Consider the following 18,396-nt stretch of genomic DNA (forward strand, 5'->3'; position numbering starts at 1 on the left):
ATTTAATAATGACATAGCCCTTGTGATTATCCAATCACAATCCTGGAACTCCCTCCCTAACAGCGCCATGGATGTACCTACACCACCCATGGGAGATTGTTTTTATTCCTGTGAAATGTGAGCATCACCAGCAAGGGCAGCATTTGTTACTCATCCCTTATTGACCTTGAGGTGGTGGTAGTGGAGCAATCATCTTGAACCACCAGAGTACATCAGAGTAGGCACACCTGCAGTTAAAGGAGTTTAACCCAGCCATGTGAAAAAATGGTGATATAATTCCAAGTCAACATTCTGTGTAGTTGGGAGGGGAACTTGCAGCTGGTAGTGCTCCCGTGCATCTTAAGGTAGTAAGAGGTTGCAGGTTTGGAGGGTGCTGTTGAAAGAACCTTGTTGAGTTGCACAATGCATCTTACACATATTGCTGACACTAAATGTGTATGCGTGGGGTGCTGGGGGGGGTGCGGGGAGGTGCCTAGGGTTCTGATCAAGTAGGTTGCTGTCCTGGATTGTGCAACGCTCGGGTGTTGTTGGAGCTGCAATTGGAGTGTATCCCATCACACCACCAGATGCTAGTGTTGTTGCTGCATTGTAACAGCTTGGCTAGGGGCTCAACTGGTTCTGGGGTACAAGTCTTCAGTACCACAGCCAAGACATTGTTAGAGTTCATAGCCTTTAAAATGTTTTATTTAATGAACCCTGTCAGAGTATAAAGTTCTTCTCTTTATTGTTCTACAAGGAAGCTTTGAGGACCAGAGCGAATTGACTGTCACCTTAATTCCACATTAAATTACTGGTAAAATCTATAGAATCAAGTTTGAACACAGAAGATTTTGTTCTTGGGGGGGAAAAAATCAGTTTGGTCTTGAATTCTTTCATAATTTTGAACACATTTTTATCTCCTTAAACTTGCGTTGGTAAAAAGCCGACTTTACCTTTTCACTCCTATCTTGTGGCAGGACTTCCAAAAAGTTCATGATTGCAACAACCCTGTTCCCGATTCAAATCAGCTTATTCTTCAGGACTACAACATCTTTATCAAAATGAAATACACGATGATCTAATTTATGCCATTAGTACTCCCATGTGTAGTGATTTCTTCATCTCAACCACATTATATGTGCAGCAGGATGAAAAGAAAAGCAACAATCTTCAGTTTGGGCTGCTTTCATGGGTAGACAGTGATGGGAGAGAAGCACAAGAGAAGGTCACCGTCCATCACATTGAAGGGTGGAAAAGAGAGGTTTTTTCTTATGTTAGGTCATCCACAAACAGGCAGCACAGTGGTCAACACTGCTGCCTCACAGCGCCAGGGACCTGGGTTCGATTCCCGGCTTGGCTCACTGTCTGTGCAGTTTGCACGTTCTCCCCGTGTTTGCGTGGGTTTCCTCCGGATGCTCCGGTTTCCTCCCACAGTCCGAAGGACATGCTGGTTAGGTGCATTGACCCGAACAGGCGCTGGAGTGTGGCGACTAGGGGAATTTCACAGTAACTTCATTGCAGTGTTAATATAAGCCTTACTTGTGACTAATAAATAAATTTTAAATTATTCACAAGCCACAATACAATGTACTTACCATACATCGAGTTGCGTTGGAACGTGGGAAAATATAATAAGCACAAATAGAGACAACAGTGATTTTTAATCAATAAATTCAGGCAATGTACAAAAAACCTAATTTTTCAAATCATATTTTCAGAACTGCATCAGAATTAAACTTTCCAGGCCATATCCACCAGAATGACTGCTGTTCAATTATGGCTCAGCTTAATATCAACAAGCACAAGAGTAGAATAATGTACAAATGTTCAACAAGCAGCACAAAATGTAAAACTTGCTAAACCAAATTTTAAATAGTTCCATTACAAATAATTGATAGAGAAAAGTGCAAAAGTTAACATTTCAAAGTGTATTTCATCTTGTGTGGAAATTTTTTCAATCTCAGTTTAAAAAGAATACAAGAAAACATTGATACCACAATAAGGCTTTCCTCCCTTAGTTGTCAGTGCCTTTTTTTTTAGAAAGGAAAATAAATATTCTTTAAATGAGCTTACTTTCAAATCATCGCAAGACTTAAGAAAATAATGCTGTGATGGAAAATCCCAGAAAAATGACCTGAGAATGACAAATGCACTTTAAAGTGCCTTGAATGAAGAACTGAACTGCTACTTGTATAATGCACAGACGGGCAAATTTATTACCATCAGTAATTGTTTGCATTCTCCCAAGCAATGCTGCCTGCACACAAGGTATCTGCATTTAACCCATCTAAATTTTAGAAGGCTGCTTGTTCATAATCTTTACTTCCCCTTAAGGGCAGGAAGTTTTGTGTAGGAAACTTTACATTATTAATAAAACAGATTGCAAAAATTAAAAATATTTTCTAATGTACACCTTTCCTACTTAAAACAGTAGCTGTATATTATTTTATTACAGGACATAACAGTAACTGTCAACAGATACAGCATATCCTCAAATAGTGTAGTTCACTACTCGGGAACTTGTACTTTGCTTCTGTGCACCTTTACGCACTGGCCATTTACCCACCACATCCAAGACATAGCTACTATATTCTCTATTGGCAATTAACGTCAATAGGAAGTGTTTTCTAGCTTCTTTGAATGCACAGATGTTAAACTTTGACAACATTAAGACTGTTCTCAATGCGATAATAAGAAAAGGCCCAAGTACAGAATTTAGATGCATGGACATAATGCATCAAGATTTAGAGCAGTTAGGTTTTAATGGGATCTGTGACCTTTCCACAAGCTATTACAACTCCAACTGGGCTCAAGCGTGCTTCCAATTTCATTACAGCCATTGATCTTTCTTACTCAGCTTTTGTTACAACTTCCTGGACAACGTTCAACTACCAAACTGAATAAATTGCTGCTGCTACCTAGGAGTCAGTCATCAGAAATGAATTCCCGAAATGAAATTCTGAAATTCTCCACTTGCAATGCTTTATTTGCCTTACATGGGGAAAGGTCTTTGATTTTTTTAAAAAGAGGCAAAAACACTGCTAAAGACCAGACCTCAACGGGTCAAACTGGCCTTTGTTCATACCTGATTTTCATACAAGTTATCATTTTAGTGTTGATACAAAAATAGTTTATCAAGTAGTACAGATTGCAGACAATATTGACTGATGTGAAAACAATCACAGTACTGATGGATGCTACCACTCCAAAACGTTGAAATGTTGGGAAGAATTTAACAATAATTGGATTGCATGCAGTTTGTCAGACAGTAGGCCTGTTCAAGATGAATGCAAAACAAACTACAAATGTTGACTGACATAAGCTTCATAATAAGAAGCCAGTAGAAAACAAAGTTGCACTGTGCTGCAATACATTACATACAATTGTATGTCTATGCAACAGAGAATAATTTAAAATAAAAGGTGTATTCTCAGATTAAATTGTCACAACGATCATCTTTTCAAATAGTAACTTTATAACGCTCCCAAAATTTATGATCACATGTATACTTGTCCAGCACTTAATGTGCACAAACGATTATTCCTCTGTTCCCATTCAAATCACCAACCATGTATATAGCAATGGTATTCAGTAACAGACTGTAATTGACAAAACACTGATCTTGGTCCTGAATTTGACCTTTGCTGAGACAAGGAACTTTCCAGCATGGATAGAACACCAACCTTCACCTTTTTTGCTCTGCATCCACAGTGATTGATACCTACTACCTTAGAACGGAGAGAACAAACTCATCAAAATGATCCCAATCAACATTCTGAAGAGTTTGGTTCAGTTAGCCCTTTGCTTGCATTTTCCAACGACAAATACAAATTTTTGGACAAGTTAGCACAGAGCAATGCCAGAGATGTATTAGTTGATGAAATGTCATTATAGATACTTTGTTGTTAGGTTTGCAGATCAGAGATCATTGAATGTAACGCAAAGCAAAGTTGCACATTTCAAATGGGTTAATTTAAAATAAAATCCTGCACTCTTCAGCAGTAAAGGATCTCCCTGCACTCAACGTAAGGCATTTGAACTGAGGGCCTGTTTGCCCAAGAAGTGAGTTTTCTGTGTAAATTGAAGAAACTTGATTTTTGCATATCACCTTCAGATGTGTCATTATTGCTTTTTTTTTCAATTCTTGGAATGCACTGACCAGGAACATCTTTATCATTTTAGTTTTGCAGCAGTTTACTCATTTTCCTTCAAACCTGTAGCATTGATTGATTTGACAAATCTCTCATTTTGGCTGTTGTCTGATTATTATCTTTTCATTGTCATGTTGGAAGCAAATATCAAGTAGGAATAGGATATTTGTAATTTCCTACTTAAACATGTCAGACTAATTCCACTTTGGGAGTTTTCTCTAAGATGAACAAAATGCTCAGATTTGAAAAGCCTTTTCAAGAGCTATTTTAGTACATTAGGACTAACGGTTTAGCACATAGTTTGAGGTAAACGAAAACTTCTGAAATTACCCTACATCCTTAATGCAGCAGTCTTTAGGAACCAAGCATTTTGCATGCTATACCGAGTGCATGCTATGCCAAATGCCTCATAAAAGTAACATTAAAACCTAATGTCGAAAAAACTGGGAGTCAAAGTCCAGTGTTTAACTAATATAACAGCCTTAACAATCATAATTTGTCCAGAGACTTAATATTCTCATTGCATTATGTCAGAAGATAATGCAACATGAAAGAAGAACATTTATTAAGCTAGTCAACTTTGAACTTTTTGTTCATCTCTCATTTCTGCAGCTCATGCAGAAGAGCAAAGATTCTTTAGCATTGTGTTGTTTTGGAAGACAACAAGGCATACACATAATAAATTCACTTCAGCTGTTATATTCAGTAGCTTTAAGCTCTTCAACCGTACTTAAATAGCTGCGCCTGTGCTTAACAGCATTTACACTGGGCTAAATTTTCAAGGGAAGATAATGGTGAGTTTAGGATGCGTGGCGTTATTAATCTGTAAATTGACCAGCATGTCCAGGAGAGGAAGAGATACATTGGAGGCGATTTTACCATCACGTTGCGCCTGCTTTTGGGCGCAACATGGTGGCACAGTGGGCCGTAACTCGTCGAGTGCAACCGGTGGCTGTTTTCACAGGTGGCGCCATTTTAGGAGTGTCGGATATCCGGTGCGGTCAGCTTCTTGCCGAAAATGGGTGACAGGCAGGTTAATATATTTAAATCTATTGAAATGACCATTTGCATCTGCTCACCCAACCCGGCGCTCAATTGTCCAGGCTCAGCCCCCTCTTTGTGATCTGTCCAGGAAAGGTTCGCGGCAGCAAGGAATAGACATGCTCCCTCCCCATGAACAGGGAGCAATCGACTTGGTCTCACCAATGGAACTGGAGGTCACTGAGGCCCTGTGGGGAGATCGATGGCAAGGGGGTGCCTCTTGGGCAGTGCCAGACTGAGTGCCACCCTAGCACCTGGGCAATGCCTACTGGGCAGTGCCAGGGGGTGGGGCTAATGGCAGAGAGGCCAGTAGGGGGATGGACCCACTGCCACTCTGCAGCAATTGGTGGGGTGGAGGGAGGGAGAGGGGGCCCGCTGCCACTCTGCGGTCCGCGATCGGTAGGGGTGGGGTTCTACGATTGATCTGGGTGGCACAAGGTGGTTAGCAGGGGCTGCATCTTGGGCCTCGGGGCCCCCAGCAGCTTGCAGTAGCAGGGGCCTGACAGCTCTCTATTTTCTGTCAGACCCCTGCTCCTGCTAATGTGCAGCATCAGTAGCCTGCACATACGTACTACCTCCCTCTGCAGTCTTTCAGATGAGTTAAGCCGCCCCACCAGCTTCTGCAACACGAATCTGACAAGAGAGGAGAGAGGAGAGAACGGGACGGACGGACTAAAACAGGCCTAAAAGTCTCTCAGTTTCAAGTCTGCCCACCACTTAGAATGAAAATGGTAAAATCACCCCCATCACTAAGTTATGAATTTACAGAATCTTCTGGTCAATTTACTGTTTGCCTCATACCAAACATCTCACCCATGATCTTCTTAAGAACCTGTTGGATTTGTACATTAATTGCCCATTAAACCTGCTATTGAGTTAGGTTTCATGAAGTACCTTATTAAAGATGTCAATGCAATGTCAATCTCTCGGGCCAGAAAGTAAATAATTTAAATGGCTGAGTTTCAATCCTGCTTGCGGCAATTTTTCATAAAGACAGTTCAAGTTTGAATTATTTTCCTTTACTTTAACTTTCTTTTTCTCTCTCAATCAATCCAGTCTTTCTTTCTGTACCTGATTTGACTCAAATTCACATACTCTCCTTTTCAGTTGTAACTCTTTATTTCTCAGTCCTTCAATTTCATTGATTGATATACACTGTTGTTTACCAAGGTCCTACCCAGATGCCCTGTCACTAGCTCACATTTCCAGCAAGTTACTGCACAAATTGTATTGAAACTGAAGGATGTGGAGAAATACTAACAGTGTAGACCACAAGATGCTCCAATAAGATACCGGCCAAACAAGTGTTCTGGTTCTCTCCTTGTGCTGTTAGACCACTGCCCTACTTGTACTGCACTAAATTTCCAATTTGACGTGGCAAAGACAAAAGTTCATGTTGGTTTTTGAAGGTAGTACACCTCTCATCCATTTCTACAATGCATCTCAGGTTTATCCACACTTCATGACTCTTCAGTGTAGGAGCACTTGGTGAATAAGTGCTACTGCTTTTAAATTTGGTGTCCTTCTCAAACATGTACGTTTGATATTTTGTCTTCTTTGACCTTTTTCTGTGCTGAGCCTATTAACCTTACATGGCACTTTGATTAAGCTGAGATGAAATCTGTACAGTACTGTAAATTGATTTCCTAGCTCGACTATGGCCACTCTCTCGCAAGGCATCCCTAGTCACCTGGAAGGCAGAAATGGATCACAATTATTCATTCACATTTATTTCACTTAATGAAGAAAATCTTAATGGCATACATTTAAGGTATAACCTACAACCAGGATTAGGAGCCCGTAGGCCAAAAAAACTTGCTTATCCAATTATAATAGCTTAGTTTAATATGCATGCAAATACTCAATTTCCAAATTTTCCCCACAAAGATAAATGTTCAAAAAAAGTAAAGGAATACTGCAAGCAAGTAAAGTGAAATCAGTACGAGAAGCTACATGAAATCAGGAAACGGTTTAAAAATGGCAGCAAGGCTCATTTTGTACAGCAGGTCTAATTTCTAGAGAGATCACTGAAAACTACATAGGAAGATATTTATTTTGTTTTCTACAGTCAACTCAAGCACTCATTGCTACAAATTTTAGATTGGTCAATGACTAAATCACACCGCTAAACTTTAAACTATATAATGTATGAATATCTGTGCTAAAAGTGTTGCCTCAGAATGTCATGCAACTTTCCTGCACTTGCACAGAACAAATCTAGGAATGTAGACGCACAAAGTCACTCAAATCTGTTATGAAAACAAATGTAGTTTTAAGGGATTTATATTAGTATTGGTAAACATTACAAATACGGTACAGTTTTAAGTGGGTTTAATTTAATGTTTGTGTGCCTATAATTAGATTCATGCTGGAGAAAGGCGTTTGTATGCATGGGGGTTGGTTTCAATTCCAACTATTGCGCTGAGAGGGGGTTATGGCATGAAAAGTAAATAGAGACCGGCAGAAGTAGCAGTAGTTGTTTAGCAACGGACTTGTATGGTAAAATGGCTTTTGAATTTTTAGTTGAATTTGTTTGCGGTTGGAGACAGGACACTGGGGAGTGAACATCTCTCAACTCTGCCCAGAGAAGCTGGGTAAGAAGTCTCACAACACCAGGTTAAAGTCCAACAGGTTTATTTGGTAGCAAATACCATAAGCTTTCGGAGCACTGCTCCTTCGTCAGATGGAGTGGTCTCTGTTCTCAAACAGGGCACAGACCCAGAGAAGCTGGACAGGACAAGGGAACTACAAAGACACAGACAGCCCAAATAACCTAATACAGTCCAGATAACAAAGGAATTGGAACAGAAAACCTCAGTCTTAATATATTCTCAGAGAACAGACACCAAGGTATCGTTCAAGGGGAATTCAAAAGGGAGAAGCAGAAAAAGTGTTGCGAGTTAAAGAGACAGTTGCACTAACCAGATTTAAAGTGGGGAAGCAGAATTCAGAGATAAATGAAAAGTTTGATGCTACTTTAATAGAATCGCTACAGTGCAGGAAGAGGCAATTCGGCCCATTGAGCTTGCACCAACAACAGTCCCACTCAGGCCCTATCTCTGCAACCCCATGCGTTTACCCTGCTAATTTCACTGACACTAAAGGGCAATTTAGCATGGCAATCAACCTAATCCACTCATCTTTGGACAGTGGGAGGGTACTGGAACACACACAGACATGGGGAGAGATGCAAACTCCACACAGACAGTTACCCAAGGTCGGAATTGAATCTGTGTCCTTGGTGCTGAGAGGCAGCAATGCCAACAACTGTGCCACCATGCAGCCCAGAGTCTGGGAATTGAGAGTTAAGGCAAATATGAACTGTCTGTACAGCAGCTAAGACAAAAAAATCCTATAGGAATAGTTGTAAACCCTGGATAAATTGTTAAAAGTGGAAGCTTCATTTAAAGGAGCCATTTAGAAAACATGGATTGGATTTCAGAATTTAAACCGCTGATGGAAAGCAGTGTTGTGAAGGAGGATTTTAAAGTATGTTTTCTGGGAGTGGAGTTTAGAAACTCTCATGTGACAATCATCTGGGGGAATTTTGAGGTAAAATCCACAGACACTAACTTGGGCTTAGAGCACAGGATGTGTTTTAACATAGCCAGTGTGTTTAAAGGGACCTGCATTACTGAGACCATTGTAGCTTATGATATACTTTGTAATCCATGTTAACCTTAAACTCAGTGTGTATTTGTTAAGAAAAGGTGGAGTAAAAGAGTATCGCATCATTATCCAATTTTTCATGCTTAATAGCTGCTTTTTTTCTTGTTAAAACCAATAAACAGTCCAGTGACACTGTTCACCAACATTTTGTAAAGTTACGGGCGGAATTTTACGAGAATAATTCTGAGTGCCCAGCTAGGTGAAAATGGGAGAGTTCCTAATCCGTTTTTTGGGCAAGTTTTCATGCCAAATCTTATAGACTTAGACATTGAAAAAATGGTCTAGACCATTTCTAGCTGCTACAGGCAGTGGGCTGGGCTTAATTCGCCAGCCAGCCTGCAGAGGGAGCTATTGCGCATGCACAGACCTCTAATTACGCACATGCGCAATTTCAACAGCAGAGGTCTGAGAGAACATAGAACAGTACAGCACAGAACAGGCCCTTCGGCCCACGATGTTGTGCCGAGCTTTATCTGAAACCAAGATCAAGCTATCCCACTCCCTATCATCCTGGTGTGCTCCATGTGCCTATCCAATAACCGCTTAAATGTTCCTAAAGTGTCTGACTCCACTATCACTGCAGGCAGTCCATTCCACACCCCAACCACTCTCTGCGTAAAGAACCTACCTCTGATATCCTTCCTATATCTCCCACCACGAACCCTATAGTTATGCCCCCTTGTAATAGCTCCATCCACCCGAGGAAATAGTCTTTGAACGTTCACTCTATCTATCCCCTTCATCATTTTATAAACCTCTATTAAGTCTCCCCTCAGCCTCCTCCGCTCCAGAGAGAACGGCCCTAGCTCCCTCAACCTTTCCTCATAAGACCTACCCTCCAAACCAGGCAGCATCCTGGTAAATCTCCTCTGCACTCTTTCCAGCGCTTCCACATCCTTCTTATAGTGAGGTGACCAGAACTGCACACAATATTCCAAATGTGGTCTCACCAAGGTCCTGTGCAGTTGCAGCATAACCCCACGGCTCTTAAACTCCAACCCCCTGTTAATAAAAGCTAAGTAAGAAGTCTCACAACACCAGGTTTAAGTCCAACAGGTTTATTTGGTAGCAAATACCATAAGCTTTCAAATAAACCTGTTGGACTTTAACCTGGTGTTGTGAGACTTCTTACTGTGCTTACCCCAGTCCAACGCCGGCATCTCCACATCATGAATAAAAGCTAACACACTATAGGCCTTCTTCACAGCTCTATCCACTTGAGTGGCAACCTTTAGAGATCTGTGGATATGGACCCCAAGATCTCTCTGTTCCTCCACAGTCTTCAGAACCCTACCTTTGACCCTGTAATCCACATTTAAATTAGTCCTACCAAAATGAATCACCTCACATTTATCAGGGTTAAACTCCATTTGCCATTTGTCAGCCCAGCTTTGCATCCTATCTATGTCTCTTTGCAGCCTACAACAGCCCTCCACCTCATCCACTACTCCACCAATCTTGGTGTCATCAGCAAATTTACTGATCCACCCTTCAGCCCCCTCCTCTAAGTCATTAATAAAAATCACAAAGAGCAGAGGACCAAGCACTGATCCCTGTGGCACTCCGCTAGCAACCTGCCTCCAGTCCGAAAATTTTCCATCCACCACCACCCTCTGTCTTCGATCAGACAGCCAGTTACCTATCCAATCGGCCAACTTTCCCTCTATCCCAGACCTCCTCACTTTCATCATAAGCCAACCATGGGGGACCTTATCAAACGCCTTACTAAAATCCATGTATATGACATCAACTGCCCTACCTTCATCAACACACTTAGTTACCTCCTCAAAAAATTCCATCAAATTTGTGAGGCACGACTTGCCCTTCACGAATCCGTGCTGACTATCCCGGATTAATCCGCATCTTTCTAAATGGTCGTAAATCCCATCCCCAAGGACCTTTTCCATCAATTTACCAACCACCGAAGTAAGACTAACCGGTCTATTACCAGGGTCATTTCTATTCCCTTTCTTAAACAGAGGAACAACATTCGCCACTCTCCAGTCCTCTGGCACCATCCCCGTGGACAGCCAGGACCCAAAGATCAAAGCCAAAGGTTCTGCAATCTCATCCCTTGCCTCCCAAAGAATCCTAGGATATATTTCATCAGGCCCAGGGGACTTATCGACCTTCAGTTTATTCAAAACTGCCAGGACATCCTCCCTCCGAACATCTATTTCCTCCAGCCTATTAGCCTGTAACACCTTCTCTTCCTCAAAAACAAAGAGAGAGCGCTGACAGGCCACGACTGGTTGAGACAGCCTGAACCAGCTCCCACCCAACCCCCGCAATCATAAGGCCTATGGCTAATTGTGAGCCCCACACAGCACGGAGCTTGATACCAGCCCCTGCTGCCTTCCAGACCGATTGCGCCCCTCCCCCCCAATCCAATCGCGATGCAGAGCGGCAGCGGGCTCCCCTCCTTCCCCAATCGGGCTGCCCCTTTTGGCCCCACCCGCTGGCACTGCCAGGCTGACAGTGCCAAGGTGCTAGGCTGACAGTGCCAAGGAACATCCCCCCTTGCCTTCTGCCTCCCTGGGAGGGGGGTTGGCGGGGGCGGGGGGGGGGGGGGGGACACACCTCAATAGTCTCTGGTTCCACCAGCAAGGCAAACACAACTGTTCCCCTGACCAGAGAGAACCTCTCCCGGCAAGTCCACAAAGGTAACTGAGCCTGGACGATTCAGCGCCGGACTCGCTAATGCCATGTAAAGTAGCACTACAATAAATTAATTTACTCAGCCTCCCACCCACTTCCGGCACGAGGTGACCGCGCCGGAAATCTGGCTCTTGCACACAATTTTACCAGTTTGATCCGCCCATCGATAGGTGGGGTGAGCCGGTAAAATCCTGGCCATGGTCTTTTCACAGTAAGAGTTTTAACAACACCAGGTTAAAGTCTAACAGGTTTATTTGGTAGTAAATGCCATTAGCTTTCGGAGCGCTGCTCCTTCGTCAGATGGAGTGGAAATCTGCTCTCAAACAATGGTCTTTTCAGCCAGGGTTACATACTGGGAACTTCCCGTTCAGTTATATCAACTGTGAACATGAATCGGTGTAACAGATTTCCGGAGTTTGATACAATTTCCATTGATTTTTTTTTTCAGACTACGCTGCATTATACTTAACCACACTCCCACCAGTTTTGTTGCCTAAACCTTTTCAGATCTCTACCTTCCATCAAATTGTCTGACTTATTCAGAAGGACGGAGGAGGAGAAATAACCTTTTATTGGGCATGCCCCTAGAACGGAAGAGGAATGAGAGACAGGCACCGGGAGTGAGACATCTTAACAAAAAGCAGGTCTTCTATTACCTCCATTGGTAGCCCTGCATTTATGCTCGCTTTACACCAGTTTTATGTTCCAGAGTAAGCAAATGAGCTCTGCAAGAAATTTCAGCACATATTCCCATCAGTTAAAATCATCAGAGTCTTATTAATATTGTTACCTATATAGACCTATGCCAAGTCGTCTTTTAAGCCCTTTGTAAGAATCTTATTTCATACTGGGCATTTCATAAAGTGCAGAAACTGCTAAATTTAGTCACATTGAAATTATCAGCTTAGTTATTTACAGCCCATTTCAAACAGTACAAGGTTGTAAATTTGGTTTATTCAGAGTCACTTACTTATACTTTGAGAACTTAGTTTAAATCATGGAACTTACCCTAGTCACTGTCTGATTCCATTACAAACAGCGGCCTACAACTGTCTTGCGTGTTGTGCCTTTCTAATGCTTCAATGCTGTTGAAGATCATGAAACATTTCCGACATATGTGCCGTTCATTTTTCACATTAACTGCATTCGTATGTGAACTGGGAGGGTGATTTGAATCTGTGGCTAACTTCCTTCGTTTTGGCATACTGATATATCGTTCATCTAGGTAGCTTGGTGGCTGTGGTCTGTAGTACTTTTGTAGTCTGCCATAGGTCTTACGTTCTTCCCCATCATTACTACTCTTCTGTTCTTGGCTAGAGGATGGCTGCAAAGCTGAAGGAACCTTACTCTGCTGTGGTGGACTGCTGCTATTCTGTGACACTGTTGCAGCTTCTTCCCTCGCAACACCTTTTGAAACATCATTATGCAACACTGCTGATGTAGACCCTGAGCTTGAAGCATCCGTAGAAAGACTGGTCTTATCAGAATCAGCAATCCCATCGCTTGACGCATCACCTGAGAAAAATTGATCTGTATTCGACTCACTCAAAGTTTCTTTCAGTTTACTGTGCCCATTTACTATTTGTTTATTATTAATGCAACCATTTATGTTGTCTGATTCAACAATCAAGGTTTGCTGATCTGATTCAATGGAAATATGCAGAGTATCACTCAGCGTGCCATTTTCATCTTGATTTCCACTTTGCTTGCTAACCATACTATGAAGGTAGGTCTTTGGTTCTGAAAACTCTTTTCGGGACTTCCACAATGGAACCAACAATTCCACAGCATTCTGCTCATGTTTCAAGCATTTACCTTCACCTGCCTTTGCTCGGTGGCTCAGTGCTTTGCTTGCCTGAAAGTTTATTTTATCACATTCAGTGAACCGGATGGATTTGTTGCTTAAGTAATGTTGTGCCTCATGCTCGTAAAGCATATCGAGTTCATCAAACAACCTGTCACAATCATGAAAGCTGCACTGTGCTTGAAAAGCTTCATGACCCTTGGTATGAGTCGCAAGTTCTGAAGCAGATTTAAACGTCTGGTTGCAGCCGCATTGTAAACAGAAGTGTAATTTAGGATACTGATGCTTTTTTAGGTGGTCAATTAAATGCTGGGAATACATGAATTTTCTTTGGCAATACCGGCACTTGCCCTTATACCACTTCATTAGGTAATCTTGCACATTTTCATCAGAGGAGTGAAATTTCCGTGCGTGCTTAGTCAGAAACTGTATCTTAGTGAAGACCTTTGAGCACCCATGGCCTGGACAAGAGAGGAAACCTTCAGTTCCACTCTCATTTACCTTTGTGTCTTTTGATACAGCACCATCTTGCACCTGTTCTGGACTGCATAGAGCTCCATTATTTTTGTGCCTCGTGAAATTTTGTTTAGTAAGAACACAGTTCTTCATTTTCTTTTTGGTCCGAACAGCAGCTGCATCTGAACTAAATACTTCTTTTGTCATTTGATCGACCGCATCATCATTTGCTTGAGGAGCAACATCTTGGTTAGGATCTTCCTGAGTTCTCAGATGCTTGTTCTGTGCTCCATCCAGACCAGTTGAACAATGTGGCTCATCTGGAACATCAGCAACACTAACTTTAACATCCTCAGCTCCTGGTAACTTTTCGAAGTTACTCTGTTCTTCTACGTTTGCAGATTCTGAAGTAGTTGATTGGTTTCCATTATCAAGAATTCCATTTACGAGCTCGCATGTTTCCTGCAGACCAGCAGTAACACTGGAAGATTTTTGAGTTTTTGTGTGAGCAGCAAGTTCTTGTTTTTGAAGTTTCCTCACATGAGTCTTTAAATGCTTCAACATCTGTCCCCTCAATCTGAACTTTCTTGCACAAATTAGGCAAGAAAAGGCACCTTTTTGCTGATGAACCTGTGCATGACGTACAATGTGCCCACCAAGAAGCTCCTTTTTACACAACAAACAGCGGTGCAGTGACGCACCGTGGCCATTTGCCCTGGATGCGTGTGGGTTTAGCGGCAACATCTTAGTAGGTTTTTCCTTGGTCTTGACTTCCTTATTTCCATTAGACGAGCTGTCTCCATGCTTCGCAGTTAGGTCACATCCACGTGCGTTAAGTAAGGCCACTTTGTCACGCATTAGAGCGAGACAATTTTTCTTCAAAATGCGCCAGTCCCAAAATTCTGGATCAAAAGGCCAGGTGGTTTTTAAAACAAGCAGCAGCTCGCAGCGTAGAAAACTTGGAACCGAGCTAATAGCTTCAGTGTATAGCTGATCTGGCTGACTGTACAGATTTTCAACAGCATGAAAAGATTCTGATGTACACTCAGAGAAAAAAACAGAAATAGTGCAAGCTCTACAGAAATCCAAATCATTTGGCAGCAGATACGAGAGTGTTTTACACACCAAAATTTTAGTATTTGGTTCATCTTGATAATCTATCCGTAGAGCACGTGCACAGAGCTCCACGCAGAATTGCAAGCCTTCAGTTCCAACCTATAACATTCAAAAAACACATATTCAAAGTTATTTGATATTTGTATTACAAACTAGAGCGCAAAAACTTACTGAGTAACAAAAATACGTTGCTAAAGCCACAATGGAATATTTTGATTTGCATCGCTGTACAAAAAACAGAATGAGGACCAATACTAAATGGATTATAGAAAAAAAAAAGCATTTTTGTAGAGAGTGTGCATCAGAAAAACAGTATGATTGTAGCTCCCTCACCACATCCCAGTAAAATAATAATGTATAACCACCAGCAAAATATTATGCATACCTACAAACAAGGAAGCAAATATTCCTTTTTTAAAAAACGATACACATTTGGCTGCACAGAATTTTTGTCCAAATAACGAACTCAAAAAGCTTGAAACATGAACATTGCCAGAAAAGATAGTTAAAAAGTGAATAGAAAAAAAATTAAAAATACAAACATGCTGCCTATCAATAAACCAAACTGAAATCTCTAAAGGATAGATTTCTAGGAGTGAGCCACTGAAGTTCTTTGAGCCCTTTCTGGCCTTCACCAAGAGCACTGCTTATCTGCAAGTTAAGTCCATGGACTCACCTTCAAACCCCTCAAAACCCTTAGTTAAACAAATGTCCTCACCTCAGATTTCAAATTAACAGCTGAACTATCAATTGCCATTTGCTGAAAGGGAGCTCTAAACTTATAACATTATTTCCATGTAAAAAAGGTTCCCCAGCTTTCCCCAGAAAGGGGCCTAGGTTCTAATTTTTAGATTATGTCCCATAATCTGAGCCTCCACAACCAACGGAAATAGAATGGTTAGAGATAAACTATCATAAAAATCCAATAAAATCCACCTCATAAGCCTAAATTCCAGGGTACACAACCCTAATTTATGTAATCTCACCTCTTAATTTAACCCAATGCAGTGCAGGCGTCAGTCTGGTAAATCTATACTGCATTCTTTCCATGGCCAATGTATCTTTCCTAAGGTGTGGCCTTGAACACAGGTTTGGTCTATCAGGGCTTTATATCACTGCAGCATAACCTCTACATCCATTGTATTTTGGTCCTCTCGATCGGTAGCCCAGCACCCCATTAGTCTTTCTGTACCTGCCCATAACATTTTAATGATCGATGCACATGGAGCATTATTCTTATATACAACACTATTCACTTGGAATAGTAAATGCCGAAAGTTCAAGAATGACTATGGAAAGTAAAGGAAACAGAATACGCTGTTATTCACTTGCACAGCAGCAAGCTAACTTACCTCATTCTGAATAACCCTAATAAAGAGGAAGATATGATTGACATTTCTGGATGTTAGCAAAAGGTGATGACATTTCTCCAGGAAGTGTTGCTTGGATGCATCAAGTTTCAGCTGCAGCTTGCTCCAAACCAATATCAATTCCCTATGTAAATTCAAAAGGAGTTGACAGCGATATGTTAAAAGCAGTGTTATCCAAAAAAAACACTGGATGATAATTAGATGCTTATGCTCAATGAACTCTGCCATTTAGTTGTCTCTAGTCTGGCTCACCCAAGTAATTTTTGTATGAAGCATAAAGATAAAACTGCCAAGAAAGAGATTTTAAAAACTTCTAATTTGTTATCTTACACTTAATCCTACTGATAATACTCATATATATTTAAATCTAATGTTGCTAACAACCTGCAAACCAATATTTAGGAAACACCACATTGCAGTGCCTTTATGAATGACTAACAAATTATTTAGCCCAATTACGATAGCTTGCATCAATGGAATAACTAAGTACATTTTGAATAGTCAAAGGCAGGAAAACTGAGCAAAGGAGGGGAAAGAAAAGAAACCAGAGTTTAAAAAAAACACATCGGACCCATCATTCTTGTCAATAGCACCCACATTTTTTAAAAACTTAATTTACAAAATAAGATTCATGCAATGTTTTGCAATTAATTACTCCCCAAGAATATTTTTTAAATAAGCAGAACTTGAAACACAAATAGATTTCTGCACCATAATTAGAAAACAAAATCAAAATTAATAAATATAAATCACGGAACTAACACTATAAAAAACCCAAATCTGTCTCTGCAGAATAAACTATATTTTTCGACTAAAAAAAAATCTTAAGGTTCTACATTTTTCAGAACAGTTGATCAACAGAATTTTTTTAATGGAATATAGCAATTACTAAAAAAACACCTTCGGGTTCTACATTTTTCAGAACAGTTGACCAGTAGAATTTTAAAAATTGAATATAGCAATTAATAAACATAGAAAATACTATAACTTGGAGAAAATTAGATGCAATTTTTAAGTTTATTTGATTTCTTCAGTATTGTAAGGTAAAAGCAAATGGAGGATGTAGATTCTGCCATTATAAAATATATATTAACAATTGAATTAATTTCTGTCCAATACCCAGTATGGCGTTTTCAAATTTTTGTTCAAACAGTGCAAGTAATTTTATACCCACAACTGAATGACCAAAACCTCATAAGTAGTAAAATATTTACCTAGTACAGTACATGTCTCCATTTCTGAGCTGCTGAGTAAGGAATGCCACACACAAAATCCAAGCTAATTCCACCTGCCCTTCTGAATCCAGTCTGCAAATAACATCAAGGGCTTCCTGACAGTCAATTTTGGCAATCTGTCAAATAGGAAAACAAGTGGGGAAAAAAAAAATCAACCGGAGTTCCTGGTCCTTTGATACTTTTCAAATGCTTGACATTGTGGTTATCCAAGAGAAATGTACTAATACCACTGTCAGGTTTGCCTTTCCTTTCAATGTGAAAAGTGCCTGCTCTCATTCACATCTTGGTCACTTTTACAAATGTCAGCTTTTTACTTCCTGAATCATTACACTAATTTCAAATTCATAGTGGAATTGAAAGATTCTGTAGTCAAACACAACAGTAAAAATGCAAAACTATTGTATGTCAGAAATTCAACAAATAAATTATTTTAAATAAAAATAGAAAAATACTGGAAATGCTCAGCAGGTCAGGCGACATCTATGGAGACAGAGCTGAGTTAGTGTTTCAGGTCAATGACCTTTCATCAGCACTGGAAAAGGTTAGAGACACAACAGGTTTGACACAAATGAAAGGGGAAGGTGGGAAAAAGAACATCTGTGATAGCTGGGGGGCGGTGGAGGGGGAAAAAAAGGTTAAACAATAAAAGCATGTCCTGGGACAACTAAAGGAAAAAATAGTCTAGAAGGGGTGTGAATGGCAGAATTGAGAAAAACAAGGTTCAAAGCAAAACCAGCAAAGAAAGAAACTAGATGGACTAGAGGTTACAATCTAAAATGTTGACTTGAAGTTCATAAGGCTGTAAAGTGCTCAGTCAAAATATTTTTTTCTGAACTTGCATTGAGCTTCATTGCTCAGGCAGGTGGTGATGGGTTGTGGTGGATGGGGATTGGTTGGGCCTCTGTTCGAGGAAAAGG

The 18,396-nt window shown here is 40.7% G+C and overlaps 1 protein-coding gene across 1 annotated transcript in view; it reads right to left on the reverse strand.

The window, feature by feature from the left end:
• Window positions 1–1,621: 1,621 nt before the first annotated feature.
• Window positions 1,622–18,396, reverse strand: part of LOC144506557 (zinc finger protein 654-like) — a 48,717-nt gene continuing 31,942 nt past the window's right edge. The window contains exons 6-9 of the mRNA XM_078232834.1: window positions 17,459–17,595; window positions 16,227–16,368; window positions 12,507–14,973; window positions 1,622–6,861 (exon numbers count right to left, since the gene is read on the reverse strand). Coding sequence (XP_078088960.1) covers window positions 12,508–14,973; window positions 16,227–16,368; window positions 17,459–17,595 — 2,745 coding nt within the window. The 3' untranslated portion in view covers window positions 1,622–6,861; window position 12,507. The remainder of the gene's footprint in view (window positions 6,862–12,506; window positions 14,974–16,226; window positions 16,369–17,458; window positions 17,596–18,396) is intronic.

The sequence above is a fragment of the Mustelus asterias genome, chromosome 17 (genome assembly GCF_964213995.1).
Source record: "Mustelus asterias chromosome 17, sMusAst1.hap1.1, whole genome shotgun sequence".
Taxonomy (NCBI): domain Eukaryota; kingdom Metazoa; phylum Chordata; class Chondrichthyes; order Carcharhiniformes; family Triakidae; genus Mustelus; species Mustelus asterias.